Source organism: Leptodactylus fuscus, chromosome 9, assembly GCF_031893055.1.
Source record: "Leptodactylus fuscus isolate aLepFus1 chromosome 9, aLepFus1.hap2, whole genome shotgun sequence".
Taxonomy (NCBI): Eukaryota; Metazoa; Chordata; class Amphibia; order Anura; family Leptodactylidae; genus Leptodactylus; species Leptodactylus fuscus.
Window position 1 is genome coordinate 16,237,595 of NC_134273.1, and position 21,922 is coordinate 16,259,516.

Below are 21,922 nucleotides of genomic sequence, written 5' to 3' on the forward strand. Positions count from 1 at the left end.
TGCGCACGTTATACGGACACCACCCGCCATGTTTGCCTAGACGATGCACTGACAACCAGTAGCGTCTCCTTGTTGCTAACTAACCAGACTCCCCTGTCAACCAGCGCCGCCACCCTCAGCAGAGCGCATGCGCAGAATCCTCCCTTCCTCTCTGGCGCCGTTAGCTGTTTGAATTACTTCCTCGGGATTGGTTGGTTACTCGCTCAGCGGCGGCGTTCATTGGCTGAGAGAGATTCGTATCTTGCTTCTGATTGGTTTAGGGGAGGGAGATGTGTCCCGGGCCCAGGGGACGTGCTGGCGCCATGTTCGTAGTTGCGGCTGCCTGCGGTGTCGTCTGAGGGGCCGGTAACTGGCATTGTTTATCACGGAGACTCCTCCCTGGGGACTGCCGCCACTGCTGCCGCCCAGGAGCGTTACCGAGGTGTGGTGCAGGGGCAGACTAAGCGGCAGACAGGTGACGGCATCCATGCGGAGCTCCAGGTGAGGCACAGTGTGAATGCGGAGCAAGGTTTGAGATTTTATATATATATATATATATATATATATATATATATATATATATATATATATATATAGTGTGTGTGTGTGTTATTATACAGTGTATATATATTGTAGGTGAGTGTATAGTCTTCTATTCTATATGTGTGTGACTGGAGTGCCCCTTTAAATTTTAAAGGGTTGGTCTTATTATTGTAAGTGACGGCAGGCAGTTACTGTCCATAAGGGAACACCAGTGTGAACAGGGTTTATACATAGCAGTTCAGGTTGGTATATCCATCGCCATATTCTTCCCTGGGTCTGCACATAAGGAAAGGAGTGTTATTAGTCTTGTGGTCATGTGACGTAATTTCGCCATGCTGCGCTGCTATGTTGCAGCTAATAATGGTGACGTTACGGCTTTCTCCACAGCTGCGTTCACTATTGTTAGTCGTATCACTAGAGTGATGTCTGCAATTGTGAATCCCAAAGCTAAAGCACACGCAGGACACGACCAACATCTTATTTTGTATTTGACGTATATACCTGGAATATATCCCAATGTATACGGCAAATGGTAAAGCTGTGATGTGTGCTGTTGTATTCCGCACAGCTCCATGTGTTAGCCATAGACTCCTATCTGTGCCGTCACCTAATGATTGGTGGGGTCTGACCTTTGGGACCCCCATGGTCCTGAGAATGGAGATGTTGGAGCACCTTCACAATCTTTCCTTGTACAGCAGCGCCCCCGGCCACCTCTTCATGCTGATCAGTATTGGTCAGGGGGTCCCAGAGGTTGAACCTCCACCAATGAAGACGATAGATAGATTTGCAGAAACACTTTATATGGGAGTTGACAATCTTACATTATCAGCATAGTCTAGTGCAGTGCACACCACCTGAACACACGCCATGGCATACACATCAGGACAGTTACACACATTCCCAATACAATGTATGTATATTGAAAACAAAAGCTAAGATTTTGCACCTTGTGTACAGGATCTATTCATATGTCTTGCAGTAAGCCGCCATGCTCCTGTGTGATCAGGACAGATGTTTATCAGATATATTCCCATTCAGGTCTAGTCTAGGGTTTCTTCTGCTCTTGCATGTCTCCCTTGTATCTTCCTATGAGAGTGAAACGCACAGAGGACTGTTGGCAAGGGGTGTATATCTTTTGACAGTCCCATTGGACATATGAGGGGTCACACAAGCTGATTTATGTTATTAAGGAGGTCTCCAGGACTTAAGCAAGAATAACCTAATCTTGGGATATGAAGCAAGGATAGATTTCCCATTCTGAGATCCGGCTTACTCATTCCCTAAAGTCTTATGAACCTGACCCCCATATTGTGCTGATATTGTCCTTGCTTTTTGAAGGGAATGTCTCCGATATGGATATGATGTATTATCGCTCTTTCTCTTTCTAGGATATGAGTGCCAGAATGAGTTTGAAGAACCTGCAGCACCCCAAGGATGCCAACCCCCTGTCCAATGAAAACCACATCAATATAAGGTAAGTACATGGTTCACATTTGGCTCAGTTTCTGCCAGGCTCATCTAAGGGTATGTTCACGTGGCAGAAATTGACACTGAATTTGAGCCGTATTACGCTTCAAAATTGGCTCCAAATTTTGCCTGAAGCCAGACAGCCACAAATATTTATTTAATTAATTGGTTTTATTAATAATAATAATAATAATAATATATATATTTTTATTATTATTTATTTTATTGTTTTCAATAATGGAATAAGTAAGCATCCTGCTCAATCTTCAGGTGGATTCTGCCTGATCGCTGCCATTGAAATGAATGGGAGGTGGAAAATTCCACCTGGAAGGTGCAGCAAAATTCAGCCATCTGAACAAACCATTAACCAAAGGCAGTATTAATAAACCTCCAGTAGAATATTACAATAACGCTTGTTATATAAACCTCATGGCTTGCTGGGCACATGTTATGGTGCTATAGTTACAACCTCTTCCCTGTGACTGTGATGTTTCAGCAGCTCAGTCCCATTCAAGTAAATACGACTGGGCTGCAAAGTACAGCACCCTACCATAGGTGCAACCCTGTGTCAGGTATTCAGTGAAGAGACCATGGTGTACAATCAGCTGATCTGTAGGGATTCTTGATGTCAGATGCTTATCGATCACCTATTGTATGAAAAATGTATATGGACAAAATGCCGTACATTCAGCTAGTGTAATGTGTCAGCTGTGATCTGCAGGTAATGGCTTCACACCACATATTGTATGTACAGACCAGACAGATGGATGGAGGTCTTATTATATGTCAGCCCCTCCCCCACATCTGCTCATGGTGTAGTATAATATTGGACCCACCATCTAATACAGATTTGCTCCTTTTATTGCTCAGCTTGCTTCTTAGTTTGGATGAAGTTTACCATATGAATATTTTTAAATGTCCTTTATTTTGGTTTTTCTATTTAGGAATATGTCTAACCGGATGCTCCCAATTAATTTCCCTCCATCGAAAACTGTGCTCTGGGACTCCACCCCCATGGGAGATCCCATAGGATTACATTTCAGCTATTACAGGTAGTTATGTTATCCTATTTCTTATTATTGCCTTTCGTTCATATTCGCTGTGACTGCTGTCTTCGTTTATTTTTCTCTGCAGCCGCATTGCGACGTGATGTCTTTGAGACGACTTTCCTGGATATTATTCTTTCATACTCAGTTTAGTTCCTTTTTTAATTGTATCTTCTGGAAAAGCTGTCCCCTTACCAATATGGCAGCCATTACGTCTCCAGGGGTGAAAGCTTTGTGGTTTTATTATTCTGAATAACAGATCTGCTTAGGCCTGGTTCAGTCTGCGTTCAGGCCATTCCATTTGCTTATCCGCATGAAGTATATGAAGAGAAGTCCTGCAAGCAGCGCTTTTCTCTCTGCGTTTTTCGTGCAGAAACAACACGGACCCCATTATAGTCTATGGAGTCTGCGGGTTTCCTTTTATTATGCGGATAGGTTTCCGTGTGGGGGTTTCCCAAGCAGACTCCCCGAATGAAGATTTGAACCAAGCTTTAGTTATTCATTGATGTACCGCCCATTCACTTATTTCTGCATTTATTTGGCAATGTCTGCCATGTTCACACTTAGTAGGCTCACCTCCATGGATTCTGGCACAGTAGGAATTTCTCTTCTAGCCCCCACCACTCCCAGAGTTGTTAGTTTTGGCGCCAAATCTGCTATTTGGTCCCCATACCATCAAACAGGCGTAGACTGTGTGTGATTCTGCCGCTGGCTGCTTCTTATTAGGGCTGTCACTGTTATTCTGTGTGCGGACCACAGGACTGATCTGCACCTAGGATGGTTATCTAACCCTAATGCCCTATGTGTACCTCAATCATCTTCTTTTTTTTTTTTTTTGTTCTAGAAATCCTCGCTTGCTGCTGTCTGAAAAAGCATTACGCTTGTCTTATCGTCATGCCAAGGCGGAGAGAAAATCATTCTGTTGCTTCCTACTTGGATCTTTTTCCGTGGATGAAGGTTTGTGTTTTACCTTAACAACCTCTTCAGAAAGTTCATGTTGTATATGTACATGTAAGGCCTCGTTCACATCTGCATTGGTATCTCATCCGGGGAAGTCCACATGAGGACCCCGCCCGAACGGAATACTGAATGCAACTGTAAGCGGTGTACAGTGAAAGCACACGGACCCCATAGACTATAATGGGGTCCAGGTGCTTGCTGCCAGATCTCCGCAGGGATCATGCGGACAGGAAAGTAGTTCCCAATCTACTTTCCTGTTCGCATGATTCGCGCGGCAAGCACACGGACCCCATTATAGTCTATGGGGTCCATGTGCTTTTACTGCACAGCACTTGCAGTTGCGATCGGTATTCCGTTCGGGGGATCCCCATGCGAACTCCCCGAACGGAATACCGAATGCAGATGTGAACGAATGGTAAGGCTTTCTTTATGCAGGTGGTACTCCTCCTGCTTATTCTCTATATACTCCACCATACAGAGGCTATGTATACATTAGTATTTACTACATGTGTTGTAAATCCAGAACTTGCTCTGATACATCTGATTTCGATTTTGGGTCTGATTTTGAGAAGTCAACAGCGATATCTCGTGTATTTCAGACTTTAGGCTTCATTTGCATGGCTGAATGGCTTGAGAGTTGTATATTTAGCAGCAAGAATTGGACTGGAGCAGAAAAGCTTCACAGTCTCTTCTTCTTACTACGGCAGTTACTTTATAGTTCTTCTCCTTTCCCATTAGATGAAGAAGGCATAACACTGACAATCGATCGTTTTGATCCTGGTCGCAAGATGTTGGGCAGTGCGAGGAAAATGCCATCTGCTCTTTTACCTGGAGATTTTGTTATTCCATGTATGGTTTATGCCAAGGAAACTTCAGGAGGTGTCGCATTGCACACCCCTGAGGACTTCACATCTTCTTTTAAGGTATGTTGGTTAATTCTGGATTTAGGATCATAATTGTTATAAACAAAATGGCACATTGCATCTTCCAAGGCTGTAGATTTTGGGATGAAACTACTGCAGTGTCACCGTATATACAATAGAAATTGTTGGTTATATCCCTGGCACTGCAAACCACAGGACGGGTCATTGATATGTGACCGGTGAGGGTCTGACATCCACTTGATCTGGCTCCCGTAAGCTGTAAATTGTGTATATGGCCTGAAGAAACTCTATTCTTATGCGAATAGAGCTGCAGTTTGCCGGCACCACCACTACAGAGCTGTACATTGCAGCCGTGGGGATAGATAACTGCAGCTGTTCTCCCATTCACTGGAATAGGACTAGAGGTGTTTCCAGCTATATACACTGGGGCAGAGCTATTGAGACTGCTGTATGATGCCCCAGTCTGGGGACGTCAGTAGATGAAAACCTCGACAAAAGGAGACAGCCAAGCAGCAGGACTGGACTGTGCTGGAAGGACACTGGAATAGTGTTTATTGGGGAAGGGGGGTTGGGTTTTTTTCCACGTCCCCGGGCCTAATTAAAAATTAAAATTTTTGCTTGAACAACCTCCTTAAGGTGATGTGAACAGCACCCAACTGTAAGCATGAAGGCTTACAGATATGCAGAATGATCAGTGGATACAGGGCGCCCCCTGGTTTTCTTTTCATTCCCTTGCAGAACATCCTCCAAATATCTCAAGTGCTTGTAGTTACACGAATCCCTATCTGAGCGCCTCCTCTCTGATCCTCTTGTGCACAGGCAGCAGCGGAGACATTCTTTGTATTGTGTGTGACAGCCAGTAAGAATGTTATTATAAAAAGTGGCCTCTTTGGTGGGGGTCCAACTGCAGTGAGACCACCTCTATCCCCTGAACCATTCCTGAGATTGAAGGGGTCGCAGTGCTGCTTTTGTATTGTGAGAAACCAAGAGGGTGGACGGATACTCCCTATATATCCTAGCTGTGAAGAGAGAAAGGGAGCGTGCACGGGGCGAGCGCTGCGGTATATCGGACTGACCGTGCAGGCTCAGCCACCACAACAAAGTTACATAGATGGATGGACAAAGTGGGTAACACTAGTAACAGCAGGGGGCGCCATGCTTGGCCTCTTAAATGAGTATCTTTGTAATGAGGCATCACTTTTACTACATGTTAAAACTTGTTTTTATTGTATTTTTCTCCTCATTCTGGAATCAGTTGTCAAGTGGGCCGTTTTACTAATGACTGAGATCTGTCTGTCATATAAGGGTGCAGGGAAATCTGGTAGTCACTGAGTAGGACTGCCCACTTGACAACTTAGGAGGTAAACTGCAGTAAACCAGCACGGTCTCTACACAGAGAACAGGGCTGTCTGTGCCTGATGCTTGGTTCACAGCTGCATTGGGAGTTCGCATGAGGACCACCTGAACGGAATATCGAACGCAACTGCAAGCGCTGTGCAGTGAAGCACATGGACCCCGTAGACTATAATGGGGTCCGTGTGCTTGCCGCGCACTGCCCGCCTGAATCATGCGGACAGGAAAGTAGATTGTGAACTACTTTTTTTGTCCACAAGATCCCTGTGGAGATCTGGCGGCAAGCACACGGACCCCATTATAGTCTATGGGGTCCATGTGCTGTCACTGGCACACCACTTGCAGTTGCGTTTGGTATTCTGTTCCGAGGGGTCCTCATGCGGACTCCCCCGGACGGAATACCAACACAGATGTAAACAAGGCCTGACTCTGTTCTCCATATAGAAACTATTGAGAACAGCCGATCGATGGGGATCCCAGGTGTAAAGCCTCATGTGGATGAGAACGTTGGGACATCAATGTTATTTTCCCTGAATTTCCCTTTAAGTGCTCATTAAATATCTTGCAGGTCTCTATAGACCCTATATGGCATTCAGTGTGTTTTGGGGGATTTTTTGTGTTTCACTATTCCCTTCTTTTCAATGGTTTTGATTTTATTTATGAACTACAAACATCAGCATGCTATTCGTTTATAAAATGGGAACACTGCTTTAAAAATAGTTGAACCCCACCACCACCACCCCTATTTATTTTATATTAAGAATACTGTGGCTTAAAAAGTTGCAGATTTTTTTTTTTTTTGCAATTTTTTTTTTTTTTTGCAATTTTTTTTTTTTAACTCAAATTTGCAATTTTTTTATTTATATTTTTGTGCCAGCCTTGCGACTTTCATAAACGGAGGCTTATAATTTGTGCCAATTTTAGTTGGTTCAGATTTCAGTCCAGGCACGCAGCCCTGCCGGAGAATGCTTCTTGTTACAAATGAGGCCTATTCTCCCTCCAGATCCCCCAATATGAAGCCCCATCCACCAGTCTTCATAAATCACCCCATTATGTATAATGTCATGCATCCCAATATCCGTGGCTCATCTGCGCGGCTTTATTATCTTGCTGCAGACTGATACATTGGATTAGTCGCTGACTATAAGCTGCCGCCGCCGGAATAAATATTATCTTTCCTACTGTCTGGGGGAGATTTTCCCTTTCATAGTCTTTTCTTATTGCTGTGATCTAGTGTTTGTCTTTTGGAGGGTTATTTGATTCCCTCTCTTCTCGCCTCCTTTCTGCTTTACGTACGAAGGCTGAACTAGTCCTTTCTGAATGTCAAGTAGGAAGAAGGAGCCGGAAATTACCGCCGTCGGGCTTTAATTGTATTGTTTTGCAGATGAAAAAAGGAATTTTTTTTTTCTTTTTTTTGTTTTAAGGGTCTGCAGAGTCATCTTCACAGCAAAGAAGCCTTGGATCTCTCCAAATTGCTCACTGTGAGAGCTCATATCACTTACTCGGAGAACATGGACAATCTTCACTTTGATCTTCGCTGGGCGGCCGTCACGGTAGCGAATACATTTGAAAGTACTCCCATCAAGCCTGTCCCAATTATACCCACGGCCCTCGCCAGAAACCTGAGCAGTCACAATAATATTGCTCAGCTTCAAGGAACACACAAATGCGGGTAAGCTTCTTTTATTCTGAGTGTTCTTTTAATAAAAAAAAAATCCAAATAATACCGGCGCGCCTCCACAAATGCTTGTCCTCCTGACCGCTGCGCTAAAGTCTTTTAAAAACACTTGTTGGTTTCTATTTACAAACCCCCTTTTTTTTTTTTCTTGGCGTTTCCTAGATGTTATTTCTTTTGAATGTGTCTGTGCAAGGAAACTTTTGATAAGTGGGGGAAGGGATCGATACAGGAATGGATCGACCTATAAATTGGCATACGCAAGGCAAAACTATATTGGGACCAGGCCACTGTTTTATGGATGTGCCACCTTACTCCCAACCTCCATTACATTTTGTCTATTTTTTTAATGTAGATTGTGAGCCCCATATAGGGATCACAATGTGCATTTATTTCCCTATCGGTATGTTTTTGTAGAATGGGAGGAAATCCACACAAACACAGGGAGAACATACAGATGTTGTCCCTGGCGGGATTCGAACCCAGGACTCCAGCGCTTCAGTGCTAACCACTGGACCACCGTGTTGCCCCCATTATTACTATTTATATAGTGTAAACCAGTGGTGCTCAGCATATGGCACGCATAACCCAAGGGGGTCCGCAGTGCAGCCAAGAACCACTGGTCTATATTACATGCTACACTGCATGCACGTTACAACTAGAGATGAGCAAACACTATTCCAAACGGCTGTTTCGAATAGGATGCACCCATAGGAATGAATGGACATAGCTGGCACACGGGGGGTTAAGCCAGCAAAGTCTGCGTGCCGGCTGCTTCCATTAATTTCTATGGGAGCATGCTGTTCTAAACGGCTGTTTAGAATAGTGTTCGCTCATCTCTAGTTACAAGCACAGTCCTTGCATTATGAGCACTGATGGCGGTGCTCGCTGCGGTTAGTCATCCGGCTACTTTCATCTCTCACCACTTCCTGAGCCTTAGAGGTTGTCCAGGTAAACCTTTTAGATTTTAAATAGACTGAGGGAGGTTGGGGAAAAATTCATACTCTCCTGTCCCCCGGTGCTCCGAAGTTCTTCCAGCGCAGTCCAATTTTTCTGTTGGGTTGTCTTCCCAAAGTGAAACTGCCATGTCCTGGATCCCTTCCGCTGAAGTTGTTAAAGAGATTGGTTCTCGAGGAGAGACCCCTTGTCCTGGGACCCTCTGCGGAGTTTTTGTGGAAAACAACTGCAATGCATTTCCTCTGTGGTCTTTTCTATAGCCCTAGAGTTTCTCATTAAGCAGTGTTCCGGGGTTCTGATATTACGTACCTACCAGACATGCATTGCGGCCTCTTCACTCCTTGCCCAGCATGACCCCATACATTGTAAAGCCTCTTGGTATGGCCACTCAGCCCTTGAATAGAAATGAGCTGCAGACTGGCCATGTGACCTATAAAGACAATGTCTGACGGCAGGGCTGCTTGTTATCCACCGATGTAATGTTGACCTTTCCCAAGGAAAACCCTTTATAAGTGTGGCTCATTTATCAGTATTGTATATAAGTAATAAAGCTGTCATGACTTTGTCTCCCGTCCATTAGGTACCTGACAATGGATCAAACCAGGAAACTGCTCCTTGTGCTCGAATCTGATCCCAAGGCCTACACATTGCCACTTGTAGGGATGTAAGTACTGCATGTGCAAGGTCTGATTCAGCAGAACTCTTTACATTGTGATGTGAATATCTATAGTATTATTGTTATATAGGTGTCTTTATTTCACAGTTTGCTCTGCAGTGATACATTGTTGCCCACAATTTGCAGTAAAATCTCATCACTGTCACTTTGATGTTTGATTATTGTAATATACTTCATTAACCCATCAAATTTCCTTTTAATAGAAAGCAGGTTGTGAAGATCCCATGGGCAATGATGTAACTAAGAGATGCCAGGAGGCCGTCCATACACCTGGACTCAATACAGCATGACGTTCCATAGTGGGGAGGGGGTTGTGGTCACTCCAAATGGCCGTATCTCCAGTTTTATACCGCAGTCGGGAATGTGACTTTATATATGCGGCTGCTGCATATTAAAGGGGCTCTATCAGCAAAATCATGCTGCTAGAGCCCCACATATGCGTGAATAGCCTTTAAAAAGGCTATTCAGGCACCGTAAATGTTATATTAAACTACCCCCCAGTTTTAAAATAAAACCCTAAAAAAGAATGTGATCAACTTGCCCATCATGCATGGTGGGCGGGCATTCAGGGTGTGTCTTCTTCTTCATCCACGCCTCTTCTTCCTCCGGTCCCGTCCTCCTCCGGCGCTCGCGAACTGACATTGCTAAAAAAAATGGCCTGGGCGCATGCGCAGTAGCCGTAGTAGAAGCCGCATGCTACTGCGCAGTAGCCCAGGCCATTTTTTTTTTTTTTTTTAGCAATGTCAGTTCGCGAGCGCTGGAGGAGGACGGGACCGGAGGACATCGCAGGAAGAGGAGGCGTGAATGAAGAAGACAGCGGACCCTGAATGCCCGCCCAGCGTGCACGATGTGTAAGTTAATCAAATTCTTTTTTGGGGTATTATTTTTAAACTGAGGGGAAGTTTAATATAACTTTAGCGGTGCCTGAATAGCCTTTTTAAAGGCTATTCACGCATATGTGGGGCTCTAAGTCCAAACTCCCAACTGTGTTTAGATTTTGGCCATTTGAGATAATCATATAAAGGCTATTCAGGTGCTGTTAATCGTTTTTTCAACCCCTCACTCCAAACATGCCCGAGTGTAAGATTGGAGTAAGCTCCAGCTCCTTGTTTTTGTGCCCGACCAGCCTACAGAGCTGCTCATTTCCAGCAAAGAGTCCCGGGAACCTCCCATCTTGCTGTGTTGCATAGGCAGGCGATTTTCTAAAGGTCCAGCAGGGTCAGCGCTCCCTTCGGAGCTACTGCACATGCCCGAGATTTCAATTCCCTACCATGGGACTCCGCTCTACTCCATGAACGTGCAAGAGAGGAGTAAAGTGGAGTTGGTCATGTCGTTTAATGCCGGAGCGCACAGATTTCTAATACCCACGGTTTTCTGGAAAGGTAATAATTAGGCCTATCCTTAGGATCGGTGGGGGCTATCACTGGGGATGCCCACCAGACGGCTGTATTGGGGTGAGCGCTGTGGTCACTTCATTGGATACCAGGCACCGTGATGTATACTGCATACGTTACATTATTCTTTTGCTTACACTAAACCTCATTAAATCTTTTCTCTCCCCAGTTGGCTGAGCGGCATCACTCACGTCCACAGCCCTCAGGTTTGGGCCAGCTGCCTGCGCTATATGTACAGCTCTTCAATTAAAGAAAGGTGGGTCATGTCTTGGCATTCTGCTGCCTAACCTTAGTAATATCTGCTGGGTGTGTCCTGGTGCCCATCCTTGGCCATAAATATACAGTTAGTACACAATGTCCTAATACATCAGGGGGTGCCCGTGTCCTCACGGTAGTTTCACACCACCAGGAACAGCCTGAATGTCGCTCGGTTGAACTGAACTCAACATCTCGGCCAAGCTGTGTATGGGCTGATGAAATTTTAGAACAGGCAGGTTGTTACCAACCCATGTTGAGTCCTGGATTATTATTTTTTTGTCTTCCCAACAATTCTGTGAATGTCTTGGGTCCTGCTACTGAAACCTCTGGAGAGGAGGAGATGATTCGGCCATGGGGAACGGCATCCTCCGACATATGGCATTACATTATTAGTCTGTCAGTAGGTTAAGGTTGCCCTGTGCAGAAATCCAGACTCACCTATCCAAAGGCTTAATAAATGTGAGGATCCAACTGCTGGAAACCCAAAAATTAGGTGTTTTGCACCCAGGTTAGAAATTGTTCCCTGTTCCCTATTTCAATGGCTCCTAGCAGCCGGACAACCCTTTCAAACAGCTTTCTGTGGATTCTTCCGCACTATGTTGTAGATTCGGACCAAAAACACATTCATGTGAATTAGCCCTTTAAATAAAGGCTGGATGAAACCAAATGATCATCTGTTTGTGTGTGACTTGAGATCCCGGGAAGCAGAGCACGTCACTCCCGCTTTACCCAGTCTGTGTCAGGTAGTGATACATATTCCGCCTCGTCTTTGTAGGGTCCTTTCAGAGTCCGGAAGTTTCCTTATAGTCCTCTATTCACTCACCCACAAGGAGCCGGAGTTCTACGAGTGCCTTCCTTGCATCGGACACGATCCCCTGGGCTTTCAGTTGTTGACATGTGAAGATGCATTACATCTCTTCAAGGTAAGTGGCCGTGTGCAAGGATACCCTGCTTAGAAGCTGTTACACAGAGGGGTTTGTAATAAGGGTTATGGGGTTTTTTTATTGCAGAATGTGGACTCTTCTAAGCAATCCCACCTTCAGTTTGAGCTTTCCACCGAGAACCAGAACTCAGAGGCGCATCTGTTTAATGAAGTTTCCAAGACTGTTTCAGCCAATGGGTAAGTTTCATTATTGTTGTTTCTATTATTCATGTCTCTTTTATATCTTTTGGGACCAGTACCCAGGACTGTGGATATAGGCCTGACCACTAGGATGTAAGAAAGGGTTTGCTCTGCCCAGGTGGTCCACAGAAAGGAGGTGAACCCGTTTTAGCCCAGTGTCCATAGGAGGCTGACATGTCCTGCTTGCTTGCAAGTCTTCTGCTTCAGGGCATTCATCTCCTTAGGGCTTTGGCTTAGTACATTAGAACATTTGCAGGTCCGAGCTGGTTCTCTGTTTTTTCCCTGTAAATCCCAGTTGGACCCGTCTTTCTTTGGGCAGTCATGACTGCTGCAGGTGACAATCTAATGCTGCGGACTTCGTTATCCTCTCCAGGCCCTGCCGCTCCAGAGTCGGATTCCTCCTCCTTGTCTGAGGTTTAGGTTGATCCGCCTCAGATTTTTCTGTTCTTGAGCATTGTCCTTGGGCTCAGGACATATTGGTGCTTGCTCCACACTTCTCCTACTGGTGTTGGTCCCAAACTTATTCCTTTCCTGTATGTGGAGAGGGTCTAGCCGACCTGGACGGAGCCCACACTTTATTTCCTAGCATCCAGACCTATACCCCTGGTACGGTGTCTCCCAATGACTAAAACCAGAAAGAGATTTTACATGAAGTCCAATAATCTCATTTTGGTCTATGTGGTGGGTTTCTGGTTCCTCATCCTCTTCTTTCCATCCTTCCAGGTTGAAGCCGAATACGTCTCCTAATAAATTGTCAGTGAGCGACCATGATTCCGGTGTAGAAGATGAGGATTTTTCTCCTAGACCTTCTCCTCGTCCTCACCCATCAGTTCAGCAGGTAAAAGCAGAGGTGTCTGTGTGATACAATGTGTTCAAGGCTTTTATCATACCAGATTGTGGGGCCAGGATTTGTCATCAGCCCTTCATGACTCTTATTACATCATGGCCTTAGGGGTTTCATACTGCATCACGGCCATTTTGGTTGCATGATAGGAGTTAGTCAAAGTCATTGTGTAGTCCTAACCTTAAAGGGGACCAGTCAGGGTGATTTGGAGCACTAAAACGCCCACAGATCCTTATGGACCAAGGGTTTGGTACCCCAAAATAGCCCTTCCTTATATATGGTACTAAACTGGGTCACTATGGGTAGTATAGTGTCCCATTTTGACCTTCGTTCCTTTTAATTTTTGCACTTCTTTTAGGCTTAGCAGTGTGTGGCTTACTCTTGCCACTAGATGGGGCTGCAGTCCACATTATATCCCTATTGTTTCCTATATGAGTGCACTCCTATAGTCTTGTACTGGAGGGGGAGGGGGGGTACACGCTGAGCTGTAAGGCTGACCCCCTGACTGTTCAGTGATATTGGTAGCCAAAACTAATATAATTTGGCACACCAACAGCTTTGTAATGGTGTATAACATGTCCAATGGCAGAGGACATGAAAAGTCAGGGAGTGTCTTTAAAAAAATTCTCAAATTTTGACTTAAAATGTTTTGCATTTTGATATCAGAGATAACCTACCCTAGAAGGGGGACTTACTGAAAATGTTTATACTTATTACAGGCAACTAAAATCCACCCGTGTGTGCCCGAGCTGTCTTTGGTATTTGGAAGTCTTGTAGAGACGAGACCCCCATCGCAACACAATAATAGTAAGAAGACCCCACCATTCTCCTCCACACCCAAAATTATCAGTCAGGTCTCGAGTGCATCATGTCAGAATGGTGAGCAACATGGGAAGGAATCTTCAACCAAGCCATCGCCCCTGCCCTATAAAAACGCCAGGAGCCAAGCAACAAAGCCATCAAAAGTGCGATCGCCTGCAGCGGATAAGGCAAGCCTTCATCACAACGCAAAGGGGCAAACCAGAAGAAACTCCTCATCCTCTTCATCCTCGTCTTCTCTGTCCACGCCACGCACAGGCTCTTCCCCTGACACATCGGTTCATCGTGTCAGAGGCTCGGCCGAACTTGATCTGAGTTGTAACATCAGCGGGTCGTGCCAGGAGCCGCCAGTGATGCCATCTACTCACCTCTCCAGGCAGTCACCCCTGTCGCACTCTCCATCCCACAACGTGACGTTTCCTCTTCCGCCAAGGAAACTTGCCGAAATGCCCAAACCACCTCCTAACTATGCCCTTTACCACCAAACCAATGTCTGTAACTGTTGCCACACTATTGCCCCACCTCAGTGTCACACGGCAAGCTCGTGGCCAGTCATGGGTGCTTATAATAACCATTGTGGTGTGGAGAGCCCATCGGACGTCCTCCCGTATCCTAACATGAGCTGTCCAGCTACGTGCTGCAATGCAGTGTGTGTGAACAGTTGCCAGAAGGGACCCTCTCGGGCCGGGAGCTGCTCCTCACCAGTAGAGAATGGGATGTCTCCGGGCAGGAGGGATTCCTTGCCAATGAGTATGTACAGTCCCCGCTCATGTCCGCATAGTACACCTCCAGCCATGCCTGCACCTACTGGGATGTTGGGATTGTCTACAGAAGCCTACCAGCTCCTAGCCGAACAGGACCGGCAGCTGAAACTCCTTCAAGCTCAGGTTGGTCGACATTGACTTCCCTTCCTGTAAAGAACTTGCTATAGCGGGAGCTTCATTCTTGCTGAATTGCAATGTCATAAAGCCGTGGCTTATTGCTGGGATATTCCATGGCTTTATGATTGGAGGGGTCTGAGCTCTTAGGCTGAGTTCACACAGGGAATTTTGGTAAGGATTTTGAGGCCGTATCCGCCTCAAAATCCTGACCAAAACGACGGCTCCCATTGAAATCAATGGGAGCAGGTCAGTTCTTTTTTCTGGGAGCCATTTGTTCCAGCTCCTGGGAAAAAGAAGCGACATGCTCATTCTACAGGCCTCGCAACATCCGCCTGAAGACACTCCCTCCTCCAACTAGGCCCATTCATTTGGGCCTAATCTGGAGCAGAGTGCGCGACTAGATGGCGGTGCAGTGCAACGGCATCCAGTTGCAGCTACCTGTATTTTGGATCGGAACCTGAGGTGACCTCCGCCTCAGGTTCCGGGCCAAAAAACCCAGTGAACCCGGCCGTAGACCCCAATGATGTGAGCATGGAACCGCAGCCCGGCCCCGTTGACTGGATTCTGGGGTATTGCTATGCATGCAGAGATTGCAAGGGGCCCCAGCACAGAAACCATGCGACAGATCAATGCTAAATATCCATTTCCATAGTCACCTTGTGCATCACATGATTCCTCTCCAGCGGGGGCAGGTCATGTGATGCACGCTCCCGTGACTCCTGTGAGGTGCTGAGAACGATCCTGCGAATGTACAACTTATACTTTCCCGCTTTGTAGATTCAGCGCTTGTTAGAAGCCCAGAATAAGGAGTCCGGCTCCTCGCAGACCTCGTCGTCCGCACAGAAAGTGGCAGAAACTGCAGCTACCGAAACGGAAGAAGCCGAGCACCATAGAAAGACCAGTGTCAGCATCGCCGTAGGGACAGGTACCGTTTATTCGCAACTCCAAGTGGTGTTTCTATTCTCCTATATTCGCATTGCAGCAGCTTCTACTCCATCGCTGTAGTGATGTGTTTGGAAGTTTTGGCTCCTCTTAGCACTTCTGCCCCCTCATTCCAGCAATCCATGGGGGGAGGGGGTCTCAGTTTCCAGACCCCTGATCCATACCTATAAATCAAAATAATGCTGAATTTTTTAACAACCTTTAGCAGGGCATTGGCGGCCCTAAAGGAGCCCTGTTGTCTGTAATGTATATCCTATCGCTGCTCTTTGTCCCATATACATTACGAAAATGAAGGATCCTGATGGGAGGCGATATGTGTTACTGATCCGCACCGTGAACACTCTTCATTTGGGTTTTTGTTCCGTTGCTGTAATTTAGTATCTGGCCTGTAGACTATGATGTGGCCAGCAGAGGGCAGTGTAAGGCTAGCACATTTGGATTTTTATATGTATGACTTGGGGCCGGCTTGTGTAGCTAATGCTGCGAGGAACTAAAAGTCTCAGCATGCAGCGAGCACGGAAAGTATTTTATTTATCTAGGCCTTGAACAAACTTTTCTTTCTAGATGATGTCCGAAATTTTGTAGTAACTCAGCGACAAAACTTCATGGGTCTCTCTGGCCATTGTTATTTATCAGTTAATTGCTGATATGTGAATAACTAAAATTCAGTGGTATATAAATAGGGGGCGTGGCATCTAAAAAGGGGCGTGTCCTAACATAAGTTCATTAATTATAATGGTGGTAACACATTTAGTGCAGATTTACTGGGGTGAGTCCGTGTCTATCGGCTTTGGTTTTACACAATGATAGCAAAATAAGAACAGACACAACGCTGTTACACAAGTCTGTCCCATGGACTCGCCTCTGCTGGATTTTGGGGTGTTTTTTTTTGTAGCCAATTATAATTAGATGTGAGCCCCGGCGCGCTTGTCTTTCTGTATATCATGCCAGGTATGTTTTGTATAGGGCCACCTCATTGTACTGTGTCTTACTATTCCTCTAACCTAGGTGCAAGCTTGTTTTGGAACCCTCCTCCATGTCCTGAGGAAGAGGAGACCATGGACAAACAGGATGAGTCTGACCTCTGCAATGAACTGAGCGCCGCTGTGAACAATGAGCAAGATGCAAGCCGCAGCACCATCGCTTCCTCCTTACAGGCTGTGGACATCTACAGCTTTGCAGAAAGCAGTCAGCTGACGGACGCCGGCGACGAGCACTCTCCTGCCGCACCAGCACCGTGAGTAACCTCCTCCGAGAATCCTCCAGTGCTAACCCGATGTCTCCTCACCACTTCTATGGAGATGACCAATTATTTTCCAACTTCTGTTCCGTCCTCTCCTTTTCTGTCCTGTCTGTGACCGCTCTGCTGTTCTTTTGCATCTTTTGACATGTTCACTTATCTGGCGGGGTTTGTAATAATATGTATATTTATCTGTAAAATTTAATTACAATTAAAGTAAATTTTTTCTCAATTTTCTATTTAGCATTTGCAGCACAAGGAATGAATCCCACTCCCCTCATCCAGGATATGACAGCAGGTTGCCTGGGAATGGCAGCCTGGGAACTTCAGAGAACACAAACCCTGTGGACCTGCCTGCTCTGCCCCCGGAAAAGTTTTACAAGGACTTGCTGGTGAGTTTTACTTGTGCAGTCTGTATAATATTTGCAATGGAGGTATGACCTTTAAGTACTTTTAGGATGAATGTAATAAGAGCATATGCTCTGGCTCAATGAGGGAGACTGATAAGTTTTGCTGGAGTCTGTTGCTCCAGGCTGAACCAATTTGGTCTTACAACTCCATCCTAAGATGAGTCTTACTTGTGTAGCATCATCCTATTCCGCAGCCACTGTCACCATTTACATTCCCTATCACTAGGTCTTCGGAGTGAACATACAAACTCCTAACATGTTGTCCATAGATTTCATCCCATAACCCCAGCAGTGTAAGGATACAGCACCGACCACTGAGCCGCTGTGTCTGCACCAGACTCTTAAAGGAATGAGTTTCTGCAACATTGGATAAGTCTGTCGAGCTGATGTACCCTAAGATGTATCGCACTCAAATGTGGAGAGAACGGCTTAAAGTTATAAATACGTTACAGATGTTTTGTGTAGAATGGATGTTTTATTCTCATTAGTTGTCCAGTAAGAGGTTAAATGTGCACAGAATTTACATTGAGCCCTATTACATGGGACAGTGAGCGGTGACAATGTCTGTAATGGGCTGTGGAGTATGTCGGAGATATAGAAGTATAATAACAAATTATCTCTATCTCCTATCTCTCTCCTATCTCTCTCCTATCTCTCTCTCTCCTGTCTCTCTCTCTCCTGTCTCTCTCTCTCCTGTCTCTCTCTCTCCTGTCTCTCTCTCTCCTGTCTATCTCTCTCCTGTCTATCTCTCTCCTGTCTATCTCTCTCCTGTCTATCTCTCTCCTGTCTATCTATCTATCTCTCTCCTTATTTATCTGTCTGTCTCTCGTACTTCTGGGTTAATACAGGAATTTAAAATAAAATCCTTGTAGATTGTAAATCCCACATCCGTTTGTTCTTTGGGGTTAATTTGTAAAATAATTTGGTTTTTATTTCCAGAGTCAGGTTAACCATTTATTGAAGAGTTCTACAAGTGAGGAGTTGGAGGGAGATGAGCCTAGCGCGGCCGGTGAATCTCCTTCTGAATATTTGCCATCGGGCAGCGGCCATACTGAGCAGGACCATGTACTGAAGGCCACACTGAAGCAGCTCAAGTCCCTCGGTGTGAACATCGAGCGAGAAACATCAGATGTGAAGACGACCAAGTGTGATACATCGGATAACGCCTGGTAATGTCACAGCTTGTATAGTATGTGTGTGTGTGTATATGGTTAGTACTTAGGTTGTTGGATCGTGTGGACGTCTGTCTAGTCTATACGGGGGTTGTCAGCAATAGACTGTGCAGGTGATGTATATTGGTGAATGATGTGTTCAGCTACAGCCAATGGTGGTTGTAAAATTTGCACTTCTGAATTTGTGACAACAAGTGATCATCATCATAGTCGTCGTACATGGAGCCCTGTGCCCGGACAACCAGGTTCATTCCTATAGATTAGGTTGTGCTCGATTTGTGCCGGATGAGTGTATGACTTAACCTATAGAAAACTATACAATACGACATACTGTAAGGTGTGGTCTATGCCGGGTCCTTGTACTGAAAAGCATTTAGTAGTTAATTCTGCTTTTCATGACACGGAGAAAGAAATCCAGACTGCGATACATTCAGTGTATGTGCTGATCGTACTGTAGCCATAGGTGCCCAGAGGTGCGATGTTTGAGGGGCTGTGGGTTTTTTTTATTAAATATAAATATTTGTAAAGCCACAGACCAAAATACTGTGTGTAAAATGTTTTATATTTCATTAGCTGGCTCCAAAAATAAAGCTTTAAAGAAAAAAATAACCAAAACCCTCCTGACCGTGTACGAACAAAGACAGAAGCTCATGTACGCTGCAGGATTTTCCACTTTCCCCTGTTGTAAACCCAAAATTCCCAGAAGCAAAAAAAAAACCAACCCAAATCATATAGGAATGAATGGAAGCGGCCGGCTTTGTCGGTGGCCAGCCGCTTAACCCCCTGCGTGCCGGCTGCGTCCATTCATTCCTATGGGTGCGTGCTATTTGACACGGCCGTTTGGAATAGTGTTTGCTCATCTCTAGTGCTGATAACTTATGTGGATATAAAATCCAAACCAAAGGTCGGACTTTGTCGCATACGGATGCAATTTCTCCAAATCTCATCCACTTTCCTCCTAGTGTAGGCCCTGCGGGTTTGGCCAACCACGGCTGTGCAGCAGGTCATTCCCGTGTGGACGTTCTCTTTTAGATTATTTTAGATTTCACTTTCAGATTAATTCGTTTACATAGTTAAAAATCTTATGAATAAACCTTAATCTTTATCCTTATTCACATTGCAGTGTTCTCGTCAGTATTTTGCATCTGTATTTGTAAGCCAGGATGCCTGTCTGCAGATTTGGTCCTATGGGCTGGGGCTACACAAGCCCTGTCATTTGACCAAAGTTTTCCCAGGTTTCCCTGCAACTCCGCCATAAATATTAGTGAATGTAGTTGCAGGCTCTGCACCTTCTGGTCACTATAAATGGTCACTGTTTGCTGATTTTGCGACTAGAAGTCACAGTCGTGGCGTCCTGGGTGCGACTACATTCACTTATATTAGTCGAGGAGTCATAGGGCTAACGGGTGATCATTGGTCATGTGATGGGAGTTGCTAACAAAGTCGCTGTACATGACCATGAGCTAGTTAGGTGCCATCTTCATGTATACTGTCCTATGCACATGGATAACAAGGATCATGTGAAGGACGCTAATCTCCTGTGTATGGGGGGGGGGGGGGGGGTTCGAACACCTGGACCCACTATGATCAATAAGACTAGGGGCAGAAGCGCCCCCCACCCCTCCCCCATATGCATTCTCCTTGCTATTGAGCTGCCTGGATAGTAATGGCAGTGAATAGAGCATCAGCCATACGACCCCACTGGGGCTTCATTCACAGGGTGGAGGACTCTGGTCCCCCGTTCTCCTCATCATGGTCAGGACCCTAGCCACCTGACACTTTTCCCTCCTATCCCTAACACCACCACCCCTTTAACACAGGGTAAAGATCCCGATGTCCCAATTGTGGTGGTGATTAAGGATGTCTTACTATTGTCTCTGTCCCCTTACTATTGTATCTCCTCTTCTTTCCAGCATTCTTGCCTCCATCAACCCAGACGCGGTCATCCCAAGACTAAACTACATGTCGTTTACTAACATCGGCTTAAGCGGCTTCATCCCCAATGGTGTCGACTTAAGCATGGAAGCCAACGCCATCGCCTTGAAGTATCTGAGCGAGTCTCAGCTGACGCAGCTGTCTCTGAATCACGCAAACAAAACCAAAGCCCTGGATTCGTCGACGCTCCACAATCTCTTCCCCGGGAGCACCGAGAAGAGCCTGGTAGGCCTGAGCGTAATCTCTCTCAATAACATGTCTTTTGCCACTAAGAAGTACTTGAAGCGTTATAACCTGATGGAGAGTAATGACAGCAGCGACGACGAGGCCGACTATACAAGTGACAGCCGCACGGAGACAAACCAGAGAGCGTCCCCTGAGCCGTCCCAAAGTAGAGACAGCCTGGATTTTATTTCTGAGCCTAAACACAACCTGAGAATTCCTGAGAAAGAGACTCTTAATCCAGAGACGAACACCTTAAGGAACATAACTAATGAGGTCCCGACAAGGGGGGCGGCTCACGAGACCGCGCCGTGCTTCTTAAAAGATCTCAACCCCAAGGCGAAGCTTCCTTCAGGAAGAGGTCAGTTCATTGCACACCATGAAAAGGAGAATGGAAAAAACTCCAGGGAGTCTAAGAGAGTCTCCGGCCCCGGCAGCTCAGCGGGAGACATCTTGGATGTCAACAGACTTCGCCAGCTCCCGAAACTATTCTAGGCAGTCACTGGATCTACCCCAAGTATTCCTTCCTATGGAAGTACCGGACCTGCCGGGAGCGAGCGCTCGTCTTCATCATGGCTGTAGTGGACGCTGGTTAACTCTTTCATGATCCCAGTGCCTTGTATTATGAGAGGCCTTCAGTAATATGACTGGTGTGAAGTAAAGTGATGTTTTGTATTGTCACGGATACAGATTAAGGATGTCTCCCTTCTGTTTCCCTACGATGGGGATATTTTACCGGGACTTCATGGGAGTTCATTGATTCAGAAGCTTTATGAAGGGGTTTGATCCATTAAAGGGGTTTAGTCATTAGACACCTCCCCAGGGTAGAGGATAAGTGTCAGTTCCCTGGGCATCTGACCATTGGGACCCCCAGTAGATCGGAGTATGGGGGGGGGACCTTGCTACCATGTCCTGTATGTGGACAATCGGTGCTCCATTCACTTCTATGGAGCGTCGGGGTCCGCAATCTCTGGCAGCCCCATAGAGGGGAGCGGAGCATCGGTCACTTAAGTGGAGGACGCAGGGGGGATTTTCAGGCCCCTCTCCACAGGATAGAAGAGGAGTATCGAACGGCTGAGCACCTCTATAAAAGACCTGATGTCTGTCTTAATTACTTTTCCCATGAAATAATAATCCTAGAG

At 45.8% G+C, this 21,922-nt stretch overlaps 1 protein-coding gene across 1 annotated transcript; it reads left to right on the forward strand.

The window, feature by feature from the left end:
- The first annotated feature begins 293 nt into the window (after positions 1-293).
- STIL (STIL centriolar assembly protein) lies at positions 294-21,673 on the forward strand. The gene is made up of 17 exons (XM_075286283.1): positions 294-480; positions 1,911-1,996; positions 2,934-3,041; positions 3,880-3,992; positions 4,734-4,918; positions 7,657-7,904; positions 9,445-9,528; positions 11,104-11,190; positions 11,968-12,115; positions 12,203-12,312; positions 13,039-13,153; positions 13,879-14,865; positions 15,637-15,784; positions 16,810-17,038; positions 17,286-17,433; positions 18,391-18,620; positions 20,537-21,673. The coding sequence occupies exons 2-17, from the start codon at positions 1,914-1,916 to the stop codon at positions 21,273-21,275; spliced, it is 3,762 nt and encodes a 1,253-aa protein (XP_075142384.1). The 5' UTR covers positions 294-480; positions 1,911-1,913; the 3' UTR covers positions 21,276-21,673.
- The last annotated feature ends 249 nt before the right edge of the window (positions 21,674-21,922 follow it).